This window comes from Pipistrellus hanaki (assembly GCF_964339955.1).
Source record: "Pipistrellus hanaki genome assembly, chromosome: 7".
NCBI classification, from domain to species: Eukaryota; Metazoa; Chordata; class Mammalia; order Chiroptera; family Vespertilionidae; genus Pipistrellus; species Pipistrellus hanaki.
The window spans coordinates 54,985,454-55,005,735 of NC_140509.1; the positions used below are offsets into that span (position 1 = coordinate 54,985,454).

Sequence of the window (20,282 nt, forward strand, 5' to 3'; positions counted from 1 at the left end):
AACATAAGTATAGTGACTGACATTTTAAAAAGTACATTCATGCATATTATTCCACTTAATATTTATCATAGCCATATATGAGATAAGTGATACCCCATTTACATACAGTCATAGGTAAAGAAACCAAAAGTCATAGATATTAAATTACATAATAGAGTCTCATAGTTATGGACAAAGGATCATGTCCCAAGGCAGAACTGTGGTTACAAAGAATATTAGATGATGGTTAGGGCAATGGGAGAGAGTTAGAACTGGACAACTTTTAGGGAATGGACAAGGGGGTCTGAGTCCGTGAGGGGCCAGAGTAGATGAGACTCCATCTACCCTGTTAGGTCCTTTCTGCTGGTCTAATAGTCAAATCCACATGAGACAGGTTAGCAAGAGAAAATGATCCAACTTAATTATATATGTTCATATGGGAACCCCATATACATGAGAGGTTCATTTTGGTGGAAGGAAAAATGAAGCAATATCTTTCTGAGCTAAGGAATGAGACAAGGCAGCTTGGGGCTTCAGAGGGGAGGAAGGTCATTCGCAGGACAACAAGATCAGATGCTCAGAAGTTCCGTAATTAGACGTTTGCCCTGGCCTAGATATATAAGTCATAAAAAGTTATCTCTGGTAGATAACTCCTATTATGGACAAGGTCTTTAATTTAAATTCTTTAAGGGAGAGGTAAAAGTTTCTGGGAGCCAGCAGGGTTTCAATTGCCTTTGGCTCAAAACAATCCACATGCCAGAGTGGGGAGGTCAAGAAGGCACGAGAGAAAAACAGGAGGAAAAACAGTGGTATGGTGATCAAGAGAAAATAATTTCAAATGCTCCAGAGTTGGATGGTCACCACAACAAAACTACAGGGAGATCAAGTCCAATAAGGACTGAAAAGTCCCCGAGCCTTTCAGTCTTTGAGTGGAAATATCAATTTTTGCATAACATCTGCACTTGCTGTTCCTACTGATGGCCCAGAGCTGATCACAGGCCATTCTGTCCCATCAGAATGGGCATCTCCTGGCCAATGACCCGGCACAATGACTGACACAGTGACATGTTTCTTCTTGCAGATATTCTCCTCCTACTCTTGTCTTGGCCATCTCTGAGGTGGATGATAACCAAGTGGGCAAATTTAGTTTTTATACGAAGGAAGCCATCCTTAAGGTAAATTATTTTAATTATTAAAAAAAAAAAAAAAAGGAAACTAAAGGAAAATTAAGCACTTTTCTCCTGTATTTCTTTAAAAATCATAATGTTTAATCCCTATAAGGTTGGGTCTCTTATATAAGAAAAGCTCCCAACTTCATAAGCAATGATGAAGGCCTTGCCCATTTGATGTGCACATTGGCCTGGTTGGAACTATAGAGACTGCAGCACCCTTTGCAGTAACTTCTATTAGATGTTAAAAAGAAGCACTTGCAGTGAGCCACTTTTGTATCAAGCTTTTGAAAATATACACTAGTGATCGGAGCTTTTATCTGACCCTTTTAAACCTGGTGCTGTTTTTTCCCATCACTTGGATAGCTTTCTTTACTTATATGTATGTATGTATGTATGTGCAGGCTTCAATTCGTGTGTGCATTTTTTAAACATAAATCTAATCTTGGCAGTTTTACAAGAACCTTCCCCTGCGCATGTTCACTCACTCATTAGAGCCTGCTCATCCTTTTCTGACATTTGGGGAAATCAAGCTTCGGGGCTGCCTTCCTGGACGAAATGCTGCTTAAGGAGACAAAGATTCAATCTTGTGACTAAGGAACAAGGATCTCAGCTCGTCCTGCAGCTTGACTTTTATATATACACTAGAGGCCCAGTGCACAAAATTCGTGCACTTGAGGGGAGGTGTCCCTCAGCCTGGCCTGTACCCTCTTGCAGTCCGGGAGCCTTTGGGGAATGTCCCACTGACAGCTTAAGCTGATAGTCGGACATCTTTAGCACTGCCACAGAGGCAGGAATGGCTCCCACTACCCCTGCTGTGCTCACCAGTCCTGAGCCCAGCTTCTCTTCTGGCTGCACGGCGCTCCCCCAGTGGGAGTGCACTGACCACCAGGGGGCAGCTCCTGCATTGAACGTCTGCCCACTGGTGGTCAGTGCACATCATAGTGATCGGTTGTTCAGCTATTCAGTCAATTTGCCTTTTATTATATAGGATGTTGAATAAGTGGTGATCTCAACCCTCAACGTTACCTTTTCCTTTTTTTAAAGAATTTATTTTTGTTGTCAAAAATATTACATATGGCCCCCTTTTTTCTTTTCTCATTGACCCTCCTCTATATAAAACCCCCCTCAGATCCTCAACACACTATTGTCTATATTTTATGGATTATGCATATATGCATATAAATTCTTTGGTTAATCTCTCCACACACCTTCCCCAACCCCACCTTCCCTCTGAGATTCCACAGTCTGTTCCACAGTCTGCTTCTATGTCTCTGGATCTATTTTGTTCATCAGTTTATTTTGTTCATTAGATTCCATTTATGAGTGAGACCATATGGTACTTGTCTTTCTCTGACTGGCTTATTTACCTTTTTCTTTGTGAGAGAAATTCTTAATACCTTTCATATTTTCTTTTTGTAGCTCTTGTTCCATTCGGGAGTTGAAAACATGCAAGTGATTCTTGCATGTCAAACTGCTCAGAAGAATGCTTTGATGGTGGCTGTCCAGCATGCATTCTACTATCACACTCCCCGAGGGGGCTGTCCTGCTGAAGTCAAGGTCAGCCTGTAAGATAGGGGAGCCTGAGGCGTGCTACCATGACTCACCAGCTAACCTCAGGCTGTCCCTTCTTGCATACTTCCCTCCTTACCTTTACCTCTACCTCTCCTTCCTCCCTTCTTTCTCTTCTCCCCCTTTCTCTTCCCTTTCTCCCATTTTCCCTTCTTTCCTGTATTTTTATCTTCTTTTCTTCCTGCCTTCCTTTTATTTCTTCTTTTCTAAAGTAACTCAACACATGATCGAATCTTTACTTGGTCTTTTGCCTTTTTATGCTAATAATTTTTTTAAATATATTTTTTATTGATTTTTCACAGAGAGAAAGGGAGAGAGATAGAGAGCTAGAAACGTCGATGAGAGAGAAACATCGACCAGCTGCCTCTTGCACACCCCCTATCGGGGATGTGTCCGCAACCAAAGTACATGCCCTTGACCGGAATCAAACCTGGGACCTTTCAGTCCGCAGACCGATGCTCTACCGGTTTCGGCTTTTTTTTTTTTAATATTTTTTATGCTAATTTTTTTTTTTTTTATATGTAACTCTATAATATTGACTACCTTGGAAAAAAAAAAAATAACCTTTTCATCCAGCTCTGCCCTTTGTAGATAAAGGATTCCGTTGCTTTATGTTTTAGCCTTCCTGTATTTCTTTTTGCAAAAGTAAAAGAGAAATTTAGGGTAGTGAAATGAAGAACACACAAGGCCAAAGTAGTAAGGAATTATAAATTTATTAGGACATATGGATACTAGATGGGCTGAACCCCAAAATGGTGCCAGCACCCAACGACAGGGAATCAGAGATTTTAAAGGACGTTAGGTGGGCTTTTTCTGGGCAGAGAATTCTCTGCAGGTCCAGAGGAGAGAGATAATGGTCTTAGTAAGTGGAATGTGGTCTTAGCAAGTGGAATGTGGTCTAAGCAAAAGAGAATGTCCATTGTAAAGTGGCCTAAAGGGCAGTTCCTGTGGAGGAGTATCTATTCAATTATTTGATTAAACCTAACAAATGTATGCCTCTGTTTTCTACAAAAGTCAACACTCAATATATATTCTTTCTTTTTCTGGCTTTTGTGGTTGTTATTGAGATATTAGTGGCCTGGTGCACAAATTTGTGCACATTGAAAGAAAATTAATTAGAAGAAATATTTTAATATCATTATTCACCCTTTATAATAGAAGTTTCAATCAAATTCACAATCGACAATGACAGATCAAGCACATGCGTATGATTGGTGCCAACAAGAGCTTTATCCGTATTGTGCATGTGCAATTCAACGTTTATTTTTAAATTGCCAGTGCACATTCTGTGTACTGGCCAGCCAGTCAGTCAGACTGATGGACAGTAGGTCACTTACCCTTTTATATATATAGATAATTTACATTACATTACATTTATTTCTTTACCATGTATAATTCATAAGATCATGCGACCATCGGCACAATTTAATTCCAGAAAGTTTTCATCACTCAAAAAATTCTTTACCAATTAGCAGTCACTCCCATTCCCCTCCCCCCTCACCCCTAAAAAACTGGAATCTGCACCCGAAACAAGTCCTCAGCTCTCACAGCCATGAAGCCCATCAGCAGTATTTCTTAAGAGACCCCTCTGATCGAGTACTCCACTAGCCACCTGTGGAATGGAGAATTTTTGTCAGAGCACTTTAGATAATTGCATTCTATTCTGGAAATAGTTCCACTTAGTGCCTCACCCCTTTATTGTGCAAAATAGCAGCTCTCTTCCCTTCTGTCCCTTACTCTCTTTAGTTTCCTCCCTTCCCCCTTCTCTCCATTCCTACTTCCTCCCCATGTATCCAGTCATTTACACGTATTTGTGGCTATGAGATAATTTTATAGCCAGTACCACAGGACATATAAATCCAACAATTTGGATTCACTTTGGTTTGAAATATTTTAGGAAATAAATTCAGATCTGAGAAATGATGGTGGAATGGGTCCAACCAGAAGAAATTCCAGAATTGTAAATGGCATAGAGAGATTGCTATTGGCCCCAACTCCAAAACTTCCAGACACCTTTATTCTTCCTTCAGAAAGATCCAAGGCTATCAAAAGGTACTGTACCAGAGGGAAGCAGAATTAACATAAATGTATCCTATTTTAAGTCAGTTAAGAACAGAGTGTTGCTGAAACTGGTTGACTCAATGGATAGAGCGTTGGCCTGCGGACTGAAAGGTCCCAAGTTGATTCCGGTCAAGGGTATGTACCCTGGTTTCGGGCACATCCCCAGTAGGGGGTGTACAAGAGGCAGCTGATTGATGTTTCTCTTTCATCGATGTTTCTAACTCTCTATCCCTCTCTGTAAAAAAAAAAAAAAATCAATAAAATATATTTTTTAAAAAAAGAAAGAACAGAATGTTATGAGACTGAAGAATGACTAAACTCCCAGAGTGACCAGCATGTGTTTGATTTTGAACCTTGTGTGAGCAGTGAGAAGGCTCAATTCCTTCTGATGTACTCCAGTCTAGGAAAGAGAGTTAACAGTCCCTAATTGCAACCTCTTTTCTCTTCTTTCCTCTCTACCCTTCTCTTGCTTTTCCCTCCCTCTCCTCATCCCCTTTTCTGTGTTTTTCTAACTTCAAAGAGAGTAGAACACAAGAACAAAGAACGTTGGCCTCTCCAAATTTTCCATGTCTATCTTAGTGAGAAGTACAGATCTACCCTTAATATTCTAACAAGAGCTTTGTCATTGCTTAGAATAATAGAATGGTGTGTTGTCAAAGAGACACAGTCTCTAAAAAAGATGTGTCTAAACGCAGGGATACCCCATTATGTCTTGACTTCTTCTCACTATGACACAGAAAGAGAGATATTTGTATTCTGCAATAATTATAAATACTCTGAGTATTTCATTGGGGCATACCAATGATATTTTAGTTTAATTCTGGAAAATTTTAAATGGGGGGAAAAACAACAACAGGCAAAGCTACTCTACTTCTCAAGATGCTATTGATCTGATATAGGGCCAGAGTTTGGGTGCCCTACCTCCACACTCCCAATGTGTGGATGGAAGATTTTTTATCAATGTGCCCAGTCCAGCAGACCCTTGGGAGGCCATTTCAGTCCACCGTGCCCCTACATATTAGGCCTGGAGGACACAAAGGGACCAGGATAGTACAAACACTGGGCCAGGCTGTGAAGTTCGGGACTGCCAATGCATGCCTCAGGCACATGAGACCCAAGGAGGAGGAGGACACATCAACACAGGAAGCAGCTGGGGACTGTGAAGACAGAGCCACCAGCTCCCCTGCTGCAAGGCCCAGTGTGCAACCTCAGGTGTCCCTGTCCTTCAGAGAGTTCTCGAGATGTCTCCTTGCTATACTTCCACTCACCTTGGGCTCAGATGTCTCTGTTCCCTTGTCAGAGCTCCGGAGGCTTTCGTGTCTATTCAATTAGAAAAGGTGGGACTGCGGGACATGATGCTGAATGCCTTCCTCCTCAGGAAACAAACCATGGCGAACTCAACGAACCTTGTGAGTATAGCAAGGAGGGCTCGCTAAAGCTCTAGTGTCATCTTTTACATTTGAGCAAATAAAAATTCTTAACTTGGAGCCTGTTGCATTCAGCCTATTTGGATAGGACCATTGAAAACATAAAGAACTGAAAAAGGGAGCTCAATAAGAAACACAAAGGAAGCCATTCAAGCCAACTGCAGTCTAGTTTTTTTAAATATGTGCATTTTCCCAAGGTCACATTTCATTCTGTCACTTTCTAAATGGAACTAGTTTCAACACCCGCTCTGGAACCTTTGCTCATTCCTGAGAGACCCGCCGGTGCTTAGGGTGTGTAGACAAGGTGAACAAAGGACTCTTGCCATCTAATCCACCTTGTTTTTTCAGGCACGGTCACCTTGTTCCTATTTAAGAGTTTTATACTAGCCCAACCTGTTGAAAACATATCTATAAAGCTCAAGTCTTTAAACATTTAAAAGTATTGCTTAATTTTGCAAATAAATTTCACTATTTATTAATTTTTTTACTAGGAAATCATTAGGTTAATGCAGTGATGTTTGGAGAAGTAATGGCAGATTTACAATCTCTAGACTTTTTCCCTACCTGTGACTGAAAACAAAATACCTACATTTACCTAATCCAATTGGGATGTGAGGGAGGCCAGATTTCAAGATTACTCTGAACAATAATAGAGAGAAAGGACTCCTTTTAATAAGTCACTAAGATATTAAATTAGTTTTTTACTATAATATTGAAAAAAATACTGACCAAGTAGAAAATGTAACAACTCACTAACTGCTCATAGGATTATTCAATGCCAATCAGATTAGAAAGAGCTCAGGCAATAAATTGTCAGTTGTGTCAAGGTCTGGGATTTTAGCCCACTTACAAGCTGGTACGTTAACCTATGGCTGTTCTGTGGAGGCTGGCAGAAGACACAAGACTCCTAGTTAAGATACAAAATAGCTTTGCTACTCATAGCAGAGCAGGCAACATGGGCTTTGTGTTTGTGTCAGTTCCCTTGGCTTCCCAAGTTCCACAGGAGCAACATGGAGGAGTCCGGATGCATGCAGTATTGTCACCGTTGAGTAATACTGAGTTTGGAGGAACCCACCTCTTTTATAGCAAGTCTGCTGTTTTTCCTGGAGGAAGGCATTACCTCATCCCTTAAGACTTTTTTCTGCAAACATAACCCTTAGCAATGGCCCCAGTAAAGAGTGTCCAGGGCCTTGCATTCTTTACTCACTCAGCAAAATGTATGGGAGGGGGAGACTGCCCTGGAGGAGTATTTCCCAATAATTTGAGCACCAGGAGGAGTATCTCGACAGTGTGGCCTTTTTCTGCTTTAAGTTTGCAATCAGTTTCTTCATAGATACTTGCATGGAGAGTGTTAACCAACTGTCTAATAGAAGAACTGTCATCTTCTTTTATTACAGGATGAAATTGAGAAAATCAAGAGAGAAGTCATAGTTGAATATTGTCAGAAGTAAGTATAGGATATGTAGCATATGTGAACTACATTTGCTGATTTCTCTAACTCTGAATTCAATAAATACCAGAACTATGTAGAAATTCTCCAAGGTATGAGGTAGTCTGTTTTATTTGAGCCAAATCAAGCTGACCTCTGACACTTGGAAGAAGGAGCATTAGAAGTGAAGGATAGAGCCGGCACCGGTTTGGCTCAGTGGATAGAGCGTCGGCCTGCGGACTAAAAGGTCCCGGGTTCGATTCCGGTCAAGGGCATGTACCTTGGTTGCGGGCACATCCCCAGTGGGGAGTGTGCAAGAGGCAGCTGGTTGATGATTCTCTCTCATCGATGTTTCTAACTCTCTATCCCTCTCTCTTCCTCTCTATGAAAAATCAATAAAATATTTAAAAAAAAAAAAAAAAAAAAAGAAGTGAAGGATAGAGATGCTTTGAAGGGGCCCATGCCTTTGCCTTCATGCAGTAGCAACCTGACCCAGACAGAGATTTCTTCATGACAGAGGTGCTCTATTCTCTTTGAAAGATAGCCTAGGAAAGTAGATCCTGGAAATTCTGTAGAGAGGACTCACCTCTGGACATCATCTCTTCTGACTTTTCAGATTTAACCAGCACATGTCTCACTACGCTCTTCGGGGCCAGATCATGGCCTACTGCAATAGCCTGAGGGCCCTGCTGGAAGACTTCCCTACCATCAGGGACACCTTTTTCATGGCGGGGCAACCACAGGAAAAGAAGGGATTGAGGGATTCCAAGAAGGGCTGCAAGGATGACCTCAGGTGTGTAACTTCCGTTAGAGCTTGTTGCTCTCCCTCTCTACCCTACCCCTCACAGGGAAGAAGCATGCTAAGTTTGGCATGGCAATCCTGCTCCAATTATTGCATTTGACCTTGATTTTCCAGTCCAGAAAGGCAAAAGAAAGAATTAACACTTTAAGAATGTGTACCTATGGGAGTAGGAAGGGGAGGTAGAGTTGGAAGAGGGCATAGAGGGGATAAATGGCGATGGAAAAAATTAAATTAAGTTACATTTAAAAATAAATAAATATACTTTAAACAATTAAATAAATAAATAAATAAATAAATAAATAAATAAATAAATAAATAAAAGTATAAGAGTATCTTTGTATTTGAACCCAGAGGAGTTCTTTGTTTATGGGCTGTTTGACTGCTTTTTCAGTGTATACAGTTTTATTTTCCCCTGGAGAGCCCTAAGATGTTCATCAATCACACCCTTTTACATAAGTCAGCCTCTAAAATAAGCAAACAAATAAGTAGACTTGATCTTGAGCTGTCCTGGCTTTAAATATTTTACTCAATGGGGTAGAAGAAATATTTGGAAGAACATGGTATACCAATGCCTTGGATAAATCAGTGCTTTTCTGTATTTCTCTGACAGAGAAAAAATATGTGTGTGTAGTAATATTAAGTGATAATACTTTCTTATCATGCTTTATCCATTTTCCAAATGTCCTTTCCTTAGCCTACTAGAACTCACCCACCTGGATGAGGAGTTAGCACACCTGTGCAATCAGTGACTACATTTTCTTTAAAAAAAAAAAAAAAAGAAGGAGGTGTTTTACAGTTATTTAGTCTCCAAGGGGGAGGGGAAAAAAACAACCTGTAAGATGAGCTTACCGCCCTCTTTCCTCTTTCCTTATTGCACAGTGCTGAGTATCAGTAATAATAATTACAATCATGGAACAGATAGATGAGGGGGATTTAAAGACCATTTGTATCAGACCACTTATTCATTCATTCATCAAACACTTCTATTCAGTGCTGACTTAGTACCAGGCACTTTGCTATGTACTGGAGTTACAAAGGTGACTAAACCATGGACTCTGGTGATAAATTCAGTCTAGTGGAAGAAAGTTCTACAAACAAAAAAGCGGTTTCAAAGATTACAAAGATAACATGTTGGAGTTATGTAAAAAGTTCAGTGATGGCATCGAAGGAGTGTTTAAGTCCTTCCCAGGGCCTCAGGAAGAAATTCAAAAGGAGGTCGTGACAGGTAAGTTGGAGTTCATCAAGAAAATGGAGATAACAGAACAGGCTGGGAAATGCTAGAGGATGAAAGAAGTTGAGTCCTTAAGCCCTTGATAACTGGCTATCAAAATAGTAGCCACTCCTACGTTGATACTGACAAGGTGCCCAATTTGTGATACCAGTGTTTTGTCTCAAGAGCTCAGCCAGTGTATTCACTTGGGGGGACTTCCGGATTTACCTAATGACAGAATGCATTTGAGAGAGAAGTAGGGCAAAGATAACTCAGTAGAACAACTATTTTGTAAAGGGTTTGACCTGTGTCCCAATGAGGCTAAAGTGCATCTTTCTGTCATATAAAACATCACAGGATAATCTTCTAAGGCTTATTAGTTCCACTCTCTCATCCATCCACTAGACAATTCAACCATTAATAAGCAAAATCTAAAAATTTGGGATCAAATTTTAAAAATAGTTCCCAGAAGTTTAACCATGAGTTCACTACACTTGTGTTTAGGATAAAAGGTATTCAGCAAGTCTGCTTTTGTTTCTGATCTGTTTTATTTGTAGCAGCCAAATAAGAAGGTTAGATAGAAGAGAGGGAGGAAAAATATCCTTCTAACTTGTCTTTCTCTATTCCTGTATTATTTCTTGTGGATGACTGTGTGTCTCCTAAAGCTTAAAGGAAGCAGTCTCTTGAGAGGGAGAGCCTAGAGCCCTAAATCATCTAATCAGTTAATGTGTGATATTTGCAGGGCAAGTGTTTGGTTCACGAAATGAGAGCAACTCATACAGTCAGGTAGTGGATGAGCAGCAACTGATAGAGATTCAGTGTTTCTCCACCTCCTGCCTCCTAAACCCTCTGGATTTTAATACACTCACATAAAATGAGTTACAGAGGAAGGAACTTCTCTCTTATGTGGAAGTTTGGAAAAGATAAACGATTCTTTCTAACTTCAAAGTCTGTGATTCATTCCATGAAGTAAGTGTTAATAAAAATTGAACACCAGCCACAAAGAGGTATAGTGGAGAGAGCCACAGCCTGATAGTTGGAATATTTGGACTTAACCCAGCTCAGTCTTAAGTTGCCCTGAGGACTCAGGCAGATCACTTCTCTTCAATCTCCAGATCTCAACTCTTTACCTAATGAGTGAGGAAGCTGAAGCAGCTTGCTGAAGTGAAATACATTATAATTCTTAGTGCTAAGGGGTCTAGAGCTCGATTCTAAGGAAAGGGACTACTGAGAAAGACTCACAGGAAAGGGGCCAGTCAAAAGTGTTTATGAAACGGTAAGTGAGTATATCCCAGGCCAAGTTTAACTAGAGATGAAGGGTCAGAGTTGAGGAATGAGGGTCAAAGAGGATAGGGATCCTCATCTCATTCATAAAATAAGGAGTTGGGTTTGATTGAAGATAAGAAATGTTTTGCTTTAAGTGCCAATTCCAATAATTAGTGCCCTTCTGTGTAGGATTCTGGGACATCCGCATGTGACAGTGTTGTCGTTGATTGGCAATGTCTGTCATAGTCAAGGAAAGGGAGGAAAGTGGGCTCCTGCTTGTGTTTGCTATCCCTCTCAAGAAGGGTTGTATAGGCTTTAGATTCTTAGGTGGTACTTAATTCCTAAGAGACTGTAATGCCTGTAATGTACTGTGTTTAGTTCTAGCAAAGAACTCTACCCCCACCCCCAAAACTAGACCAGAATCTCTACTGAAGAGGAGCCAAGGAGAGCTCTCCTCCTAGGAAGGATGCCCCTAAACGCATCCATGACCTCATGGCACCAGAGGAGTCTAGAGTCTGAAGACTAGGATGACACTCAATCACACTCCCAAGGGCAGTGGCATTAGCTGATGGAGGAGCAAAGAAGGCACAGAGAGAAAGGACAGTAACATTAATTGAACCCTTACTGTGTAACAGGCAGAGCCACTGCTATCCTGTACAGCTGCTTTATGTGCCTCAGAATAAGGCACCTCTTCCTCTGGGCAGGTTGCCCCATGTCCGGATGCAGAGCTTAGCAAGTAAAGGCTGGACCTCAGCCACTGCTGGTTGCCTCAGGGCACAACCTGAACAACAGTAGTACATGGAAACCTTGGTGCCAAGCACTGTATGACAATGAATCTGACATGGTCCTTGCCCTTGAGGCAAGGGGAAATGGGCAGGAACATTATAATAAAGAATAAAATAAACATATCATGAAAGCACCCACCAGGAAATGTTCAGTATTATCTGAAGAACTGGGAAAGTGGGGATGGGGAGCAAGGCAGGTTTCTGGGAAGAGAGGATGCTTAACCTGGGTCTTAAAGGAAGATCAGTGTTTCAGGTAAACAAGGAAAAGAACATTAGCTCAAGCTGGGAGGCCCCCAAATACAAAGGTATAGAGATGTGAGACAGCATGTGGACTTGTGAGTGGCCCCTATCCAGGGAATGTGAGGATGTGATCAGAAATAGAATTCACAGACTGAGAGGCAAGATCCAGAAGTCTGGCATTTGTCCTTCCACAAATAGAGAGAAAGATGAACAAGACAATTGTCAGGGACATCATTTAGGATGCTATCAAAACTGCACAGATGAGACATGTTTAGGAGGTGAAATCAGCTGGGCCAAGGGCTGGATTTAATATGGGGCTAAGGGAAAAAGAGGAGTCTAGAATGTCACCCAGAGTTCCTGGCTTGGATGAAAAAAAAGATGGCGGTGCCATTATTATTTAACTAGAGGCCCAGTGCACGGATTCATGCACCAGTGAGGTCCCTCAGCCTGGCCTGTGCACTATCACAATCCAGGACCTCTCAGGGAATGTAGTAGTGCGTGAAAGGCAGATGGCTGGGGAAGAGCCCAATCCAGGGCTGGGCACCATGCCATTGGGTAATGCTGCCACGGAGGCAGGAGAAGCTCCACCTCCATAGTTGCACTTACCAGCCATGAGCCCAGCTTCTGGCTAAGCAGCACTCCTGTTGTGGGAGCACATTGACCACCAGGGGACAGCTCTTGTGTTCAGCATCTATCCCCTAGTGGTCAGTGTGTGTCATAGCCACTGGTCAGCAGTCGACCAGTGGTCACGGTCGATTAGGCTTATATATATATAAATGGGTACAGAGGTTCCTTTGTGGACGATGGAAAAACGTTCTGGATGTTGGTGATGTTTGCACAACAATGCCAATGTATTTAATGCCACTGAATTATACAATTAAAAATGTTAAATTTTATGGTAAGTATATTTTATCATAGTTTTTTAAATGGCGGAAAAGGGGATTTCAGTACCATTAAGAGGAAGCAATATGAAGAGGGAGATAATGAATCACAGCTCAGAAGCCTCAGCTTTGAATTTCTTTCATTAGTCTCCCAACAAATCTTAGGCTTCTTTATTTTTCTGTGTTTTCATCCACATCCATTCCACCCTGCTCCTGTCATTGAGTCATGTTTGTATGTCTAGCTGCTCTGGAATGTAAGCCCCTTGAAGGCAGAGGCTGTCTTCATTTCATGTCATGGGCATGGACCTCCACCTTTACCATGGTTGAAAGTGAGGATGGGAAGGGGGAATGGGCCCACAGGAAGTGCAGGGAGTTCCAACCAGTGGCTTTTAATTGAATTGTGAAATAACAGAGCATGTCTCATCTGCTGGTAGGAATTTGGTTTGAGGCTTAAAGAAGACTTGGGCCCAGTAGGTGAGGCTCAGTAGTTGAGCATTGACCTATGAACTAGGAGAGTGGTCAGCAAACCGTAGCTCGTGAGCCACATGTGGCTCTTTGGCCCCTTGAGTGTGGCTCTTCCACAAAATACCATGGCCTGGGCGAGTCTTATTTTGAAGAAGTGGCGTTAGAAGAAGTTTAAGTTAAAAAAAAAAAAAATTGGCTCTCAAAAGAAATTTCAGTCTTTGTACTGTTAATATTTGGCTCTGTTGACTAATGAGTTTGCTGACCACTGAACTAAGGTTAGATTCCCAGGCAGGGTGCATGCCCAGGTTGCAGGCTCAATCCCCAATAGGGGTCATGCAGGAGGTGCAGGAGGCAGTTGATCAGTGATTTTCTCTCATCCTTGATGTTTCTATCTCTGTTTTCCTCTGTGAAATTTTAAAAAAAATAAATAAATTTTAAAAAAGGAAGAAAAAGACTTGGAATTATTGAAAAAGGAAATGGGCATGAAAACTGATCTCGGAAAGAGAAAGGATTGTCCCAGGGTGACATCGCTCAGGCTCCATGGAAACCATTTAAATACTTGTTACGGCATCAATATAATTAGTGGTGTGGTTTCCTCCAGCTGTGTGTGACTAGAAGCAGAAAGCGGAAGAGCTGTAGGGATCCAGAGTTGGGGTTGGCTGGATAGGTGGGTAGTGAGGGAGGGAGAGAGTGGGGTCAGAATGGACTTGACAGATGGAAGGGGAGACCGAGGGCTGAGTGACCTCCAGGAGCATATTTTGTAGGGATGAAGGAGGCTTAGTGGGAGTGAACGAGTGAGAAAACTGGAAGGACAGAAGGTAGAGCTGGGAAAGGAAGATATTTGAGTTTAGGATTTTGGAGGTGATATGGCCCCAGGTAATAATGAGGTCTGCTGTGATGCCCCGGAGCAGGTGGCTGAAGGGAAATGAAATGAAGGGGGATGGTGCTGAGCAGGTCAAGGAACTGTCAGACCAAGGACTGATGGGGGAGCCCTCCTATGGGGCTGAGAACTGGGCTATAGTCTTGCACTGAGCACCCAAACCTTTCTGCTGCCCTCGCTGACCCTCCTCAGAAATGACTGCTTCCTGCAGGCAGGGAATGAAATGGCAGGGGGGAAAAACGAATAAGGAGTAAAGATAACCATTTGGTAGAGGACCCTGTGGCTCCAGGGGCTCATGTGCTTCTCAGAGGCCAAGGACTGATTCAGCCACTGGCCTACAGCCTCGTGTCTCAGACACAGGTCCTGTGACTTTTTATTGTTGCTATTCGGGGCTTCTTTGGGACACTGTAAAACCCCGTGAACTAAGCTAGCTTTGATGTGTTACAGAGCAGAATAGTCTGACGTGGCTGCTGAAATAAAGAAATTCTCCAAGCTAACTTCACACTTTGTTCCTGAGCTTCAAATTATCTGATGAAAACCCTGGGACTTGAAATGTAGGTTTAAGGCCAGTGATTCACTCTATTCACAGTAGAGTTTTCATGATTTAAAAGGTCTCATTTTCAGAAGTTTGATATTGGAAACATTCGGTCCTGAGTTCAAATGAGTCACATTTTACTTTGATAAGGGGCAAGGGTCATCTTATTGTCTCCTAGAGACCCCAAAATAATAGCAACAGTCAAGAAATGCCCCTATAGCTTCCAAAGTGCCCCCAAGTGGGTAAGATCCTTCCATCAAAAGCCCTTGCATAGGCAGTGGAAGTGGGTACAAATGTGAGAGAGATAGAATCAGAAGGATCTGAGGAGTAAAGAAGGGAAGGTCTCAAAATGACGCCCTGATTTCTGGTTTTGGGGACTAAAGGATTGCGGTTCTTTGAACACAGTAAGAGGCACAAGATTGGGATGGAAGGAAGTTGGGAGTTCAGCTGTTCCCTTTATTTTCTTTTTAAATATATTTTTATTGATTTCAGAGAGGAAGGGAGAGGGAGAGAGAGAGATAGAAACATCAATGATGAGAGAGAATCATTGATTGGCTGCCTCCTGCATGCCCCTGAACTGGGAATCGAGCCTACGGCCCAAGCATGTGCCCTTGGCCAGAATTGAACCTGGGGACCCTTGAGTCCGCAAGCCGACGCTCTATCCACTGAGCCAAACAGGCCAGGGCAGCTGTTCCCTTTCTTGATTGAATTGGTCTAAGGCACCAAGCAAGATGAAGCAAGTTGGACCACAGGAGGGGACCAGGCCTGCAAATGTGAGTTCAGGAGCCACTGGCAAATAGATGGTAGTTGCAGCCAGAAGAGTGAATGAAATTACCCGGGGAGAGTGGGAGAGCAGAGCAGAGGGCTGAGTGGACCCAAGGAAGACCAGGCAAGGCACCGTGTAGGCTGGGACTCTGCATCCTCTGCTTCCCTCCTTCTGCTGTCTGTGTCAGAACTGCCTGCTCAACACAACCAAGGCAGCCCCAAGCTAGCACTAGTCTCTGGCTTTACCCCACAACCCTCACTTCTAGGATGTCCTCTCATCAGCATGTTCAGGTCCTCACTTCTTAACAAATTACTCTGAGGTCCTTCATGACATAAAATATTTTTCAAATGCTTGACACTCTTCTGAAAAACCATTCCTTAGACCAGTCCTGTGAGTCAGGAATCTTTATTTCTAATTTATGGATGAAAAGACTCAGAAGATAACCTGTCTAAAGTCACACAGATGACTGAAACTGGTTTGGCTCAATGGATAGAGCGTCAGCCTGCGGACTGAAAGGTCCCAGGTTTGATTCCGGTCAGGGGCATGTACGTGGCTTGAGGGCACATCCCCATGAGGAGGTGTGAAGGAGGCAGCTGATCAATGTTTCTCTCTCATCTATGTTTCTAACTCTCTATCCCTCTCTCTTCCTCTCTGTAAAAAAATCAATAAAATATATTTAAAAAATAAATAAAGTCACACAGCTGAGGGTGGGAGATGTTGGTCTAAGCTCAGGTCCTCTGATGCCAGGTTGCACATCTGATAACTGCACAGAGCACCATTGTCCACAGGAGATGAACACAGCTCATTAGACCCAAAGGCTCCATTTAAGGGGGAAACAGGCCCACCCTCACCCTCTGTTACAGTGGCCGCCTCACTCCTGAGGGGTTGGAGAAACAGTGGGTCAGGATGCCACTGTCCACTAAGTGTAGTAGAAAGGTCATAAGATCCTATTTGTGTGAAGGTCAAACACAGGCAAAACCCAACGCTATCTTTTAATGGTGTATTCATGGGTGGTAAAAACTACAAAGAAAATCTAGCATCGATGAGTGTAAAAGACAAGGTGGTTATTCCTCTGGGGCCACCAGGCAGGTGCAGATCAAGCTTCAGCAGAATTGTCATTCTCCGGCAGTGGGTACCTGGCACTTGTGCAAGTCCTTATCAGACAGGTGTGGATTGTGTGTTTATATGTAAACAAAGAGGCAGCTATACTGCTGCCTAAGAAAGGAGGAGGCGTTTGGAAGTGGAGAAGAGCACGGAGAGGAGGAAGAAGACAAAGAGGGCCAGAGTGAGGATCCCTGTGAGGAGATGTGGTGGGGAGAGCAGGAAAATGGAGACGACTCTCTAGAGCCTGGGTTCTGGAACGGGCTGGATCCCAACTTTATCTCCTAGGACCTCAGTTTTTTCACCTATGAAACAGGAACAAAGTAGGTACATCCAAAAGTTGGCAGAACAATTAAATGAGAAGATGTGTGTGGAGGAGGAAGACATTTTACTCTACCATTTCAGGTTCTCTCAGCTGATGTAATAATCAAGTTGAGTTGAGACAGATTAATAAGAGAAAATAACCCAAATGTAATTATACGCCTATGTATAGGAACCCCACATACGTGAGAGAGTCGGAGACCCCATGTACACAAGAGGTTAGAAGGCAGAAAGGTAAGCAAGGCATTCTGAGCTAAGGGAGGAGGTCAGGCGCCTGGGGCTCAGAGGAGAGGAAGGCCAACCGGCAGGATGATAAGAAGAGCAGATGGTCAGTAATTAGAAGTTTGTCCTGCCCTCTAGGCAGGTCATAAAAGTTACCTCTGGAGATAACACTCCTTATGGACAAGGCCTCCAATGTAAGTTCTTGAAGGGAGAGGTAAAAATTTCTCTTGAGTCCACAGGGTCTCAAATGCCTTCAGCTCAAAACAATCCATATGCTGAAGTGGCATGTCTTAGGGAGCCTGGTCTGAAACCCTCCTGTGTAACCCTCCAAATGGGGCCAGTTCATGTCTTCCTTTCCTGTCTCACCATACCCCCCTCTCCCCACCCTCCATGCCCACTCCTTCCTCAGCACAGCCCGGCTCTTTCCTGCTGGGCTGTTTATAGCTGTGGCCACCTGTGTGAGGCCTGAGAGGAGGCCCGCCACCCGCAGGCTTGGACGCCTGGCTGGTGTGTCACCAGAGGCCGGCTGTCACCACAGGCCGGGCTGTCACCACAGGCTGGGCTGGTATAAATAGTTCACGCTGGCCACACTTCTTCTGAGAACCTTCTGAGAACCGCTGTGCTACCCACGCTTCCTTCTGCTGCAGGAGTCCGCCCCGGCCCCAGGGCCTGCTGTCCGCTGACGGGAAAGCCTTCCTCAACTTATGGTTCCTACCTCATCCTTCTGAAGTGCTGGTTATGTTCAAAACTCTGACAGAAAAGGTTTGTGTTCTCATGTGTGTGTGCCGGGGTATAAACTGCCTGGGTTTTCATGACTCATGGTTAAACACATCAATTTCAGAGAAAGTCTCTTGTTTTGTTTTTTTTCCAGAAACAGTTACTAAGTGAAATCTTCTCCCAACTCCTAATATTATTATATTATATTATATTATATTATATTATATTATATTATATTATATTAATTATATTATATTAATTATATTATATTAATTATATTATATTAATTATATTATATTTACTGCATTATATTATTTTATTTTAATAATTTTTTCTAAAATTATAATTTCTCTTGGGCCTTTTTATTTTATGAGTTCTGTTTCTCCCTGGTTATTAATGAGCACTAATTCAAATTTCTGATGTGCTTTATTATTCCTCAATTTCCTCCCAAACCCTTAGGGAAAAAAAACCACCCAGTTCCCCTGAAACTCAGGAAAGGCTAAGGTCACATTTAAGCACAGTAACCAGCTAAGCCTGTGTTCTGAGGTACTGCTCTGTGTAGTAAGTACCTAACTTACTGATAGAGTATAATACTGGCAACCATAAACAAGTTAATACAGCAATACATAAAGCACTCCAATAAGTATCTGCTCAATAAAGCACCATGTTGAAATTGGCAGTTTAGGGACGGTCAGATTTTTCTTTGTAAGTGAAAGCCTAGGTTTCTCACACTTTCTTCTCTCCCTTCTCCTCTCAGCTTTATTGGGGTGCAATTAACAAGTACAAGTGTACAACCCAACGGTTTAATATATGTATACATTGTGAAAGGATCACCACAATTAAGTTAATTAACACATCCATTGCCCCATAGGTACGTGTGGTAAGAACATTAGGGTTAGGTGAAAAATAATATAAATAGGGCCACTTCAACATGGAACCAGAGCTGTCATCCCTTGTGCCTCTTACTCCTCCAGCCTTTGGGATGTTTAAACTGAGCGACATAATCTTTGGACTGGGCCTACAGCAACACTGTAGTCCAAACTACTATTTGCAAAGCTAATAGGAATGAAGACATTCTGATTACTGGACTAAAAATTGAAGACGTTCTTAGAATTAGCAACTGCATGTATAGCTGAAGAATAACCTAATTTATTTGCACCTATAGAAACTTTATCCGTGATTTATTAACAACATGAGAAACGTCTTCCTTCTCTTCATGTAATTATTCTCCTTCCCCTTTTCATAAAAGTTCCTTGCCTTTACCCTCTAATCAGAACAATATTCAGGTCTCTGCCTGAATCAGTGCTTCCCAAATAGCTGTTCTCTTGTAAGTAAAGGCCAACGGGAGAGGCATCAAATAACTGTTTGATGCCTCTCCCGTTGGCCTTTACTTTAGGTTGTCACAGACAATACAGCATTGTAAACCGTGGTCACCAGGCTGTACATTAGACCCCAGAACTTACTCATCTTACAACTGAAAGTCTGTACCCTTTGACCAACATGTCCCCATTTCCCTCACGTCTTGGCAACCACTATTCTCTAAGTTCGACTGTTTTTTTAGATTCCACATGAGTGAGATCATATAGCATGTGTCTTTCTTTGGCTGCCTTATTTCACTTAGAATAATGTCCTCCAGGTTCACTCATGCTATTGCAAATGGCCAGCTCTCCTTCTTCTTTATGCCTGATGTATATTCGTGTGTGTGTGTGTGTGTGTGTGTGTGTGTGTGTGGTGTGTGTGTGTGTGTGTGTGTGTGTATGTGTGTGTGTGTGTGCGCGTGCCATTTAAAAATTTTATTTACCTTTTCACTGAACTCTTGGGTTATTTGCTTAGCTTGGCTATTGTGAGCAATGCTATAATGAATGCAGGAGTGCAGATAATCTCTTCAAGTTACTGAGTTTGTTTCCTTTGTATGTATATCCAGAAGTAGGATTGCTGGATCATATGATAGCTCTACACACGAACAACTGAAATCGAGCCCCTATCTTACACCTTTATATTTCTCACAAAAAAAAATAACTTGAAATGAATTAAAGACTTCAATGTAAGACCAGAAACAATAAAATTCTTAGAGGAAAACAGGAGAAAAGCTCCTTGACATTGGTCTTAGAGATGATTTTTTTTTATATAACACCAAAAGCACAGTCAACAAAAGTGAAAATACACAAGTAGTACTACATCAAACTAAAAAGCTTCTGCATAGCAAAGGAAACAATCAACAAAATGAATGGGCAATCTATGGATTGGGAGAATATTAACAAACCATACATTTGATATGGGGGTAATACCTAAAATATGTAAGAAACTCATGGAATTCAATAGAAAAAAAAAATCTGATTTTAAAGTGGGCAAAGGACCTGAACAGACATTTTTCCAAAGAAGACATACAAACGGCCAACAGATAAATGAAAATGTGCTCAACATTACTAATCATCAGAGAAATGCAAATCGAAA

At 42.1% G+C, this 20,282-nt stretch overlaps 1 protein-coding gene across 1 annotated transcript in view; it reads left to right on the top strand.

Moving 5' to 3' along the window:
• Nucleotides 1–20,282, top strand: part of LOC311626028 (uncharacterized protein) — a gene marked incomplete at its 5' end in the record, with an annotated part of 127,856 nt that overhangs the window by 55,037 nt on the left and 52,537 nt on the right. Inside the window, 7 exons of the mRNA XM_084890855.1 lie at nt 1,061–1,154; nt 2,571–2,708; nt 4,618–4,772; nt 6,082–6,190; nt 7,606–7,655; nt 8,254–8,430; nt 17,759–17,873. Coding sequence (XP_084746981.1) covers nt 1,061–1,154; nt 2,571–2,708; nt 4,618–4,772; nt 6,082–6,190; nt 7,606–7,655; nt 8,254–8,430; nt 17,759–17,873 — 838 coding nt within the window. The remainder of the gene's footprint in view (nt 1–1,060; nt 1,155–2,570; nt 2,709–4,617; nt 4,773–6,081; nt 6,191–7,605; nt 7,656–8,253; nt 8,431–17,758; nt 17,874–20,282) is intronic.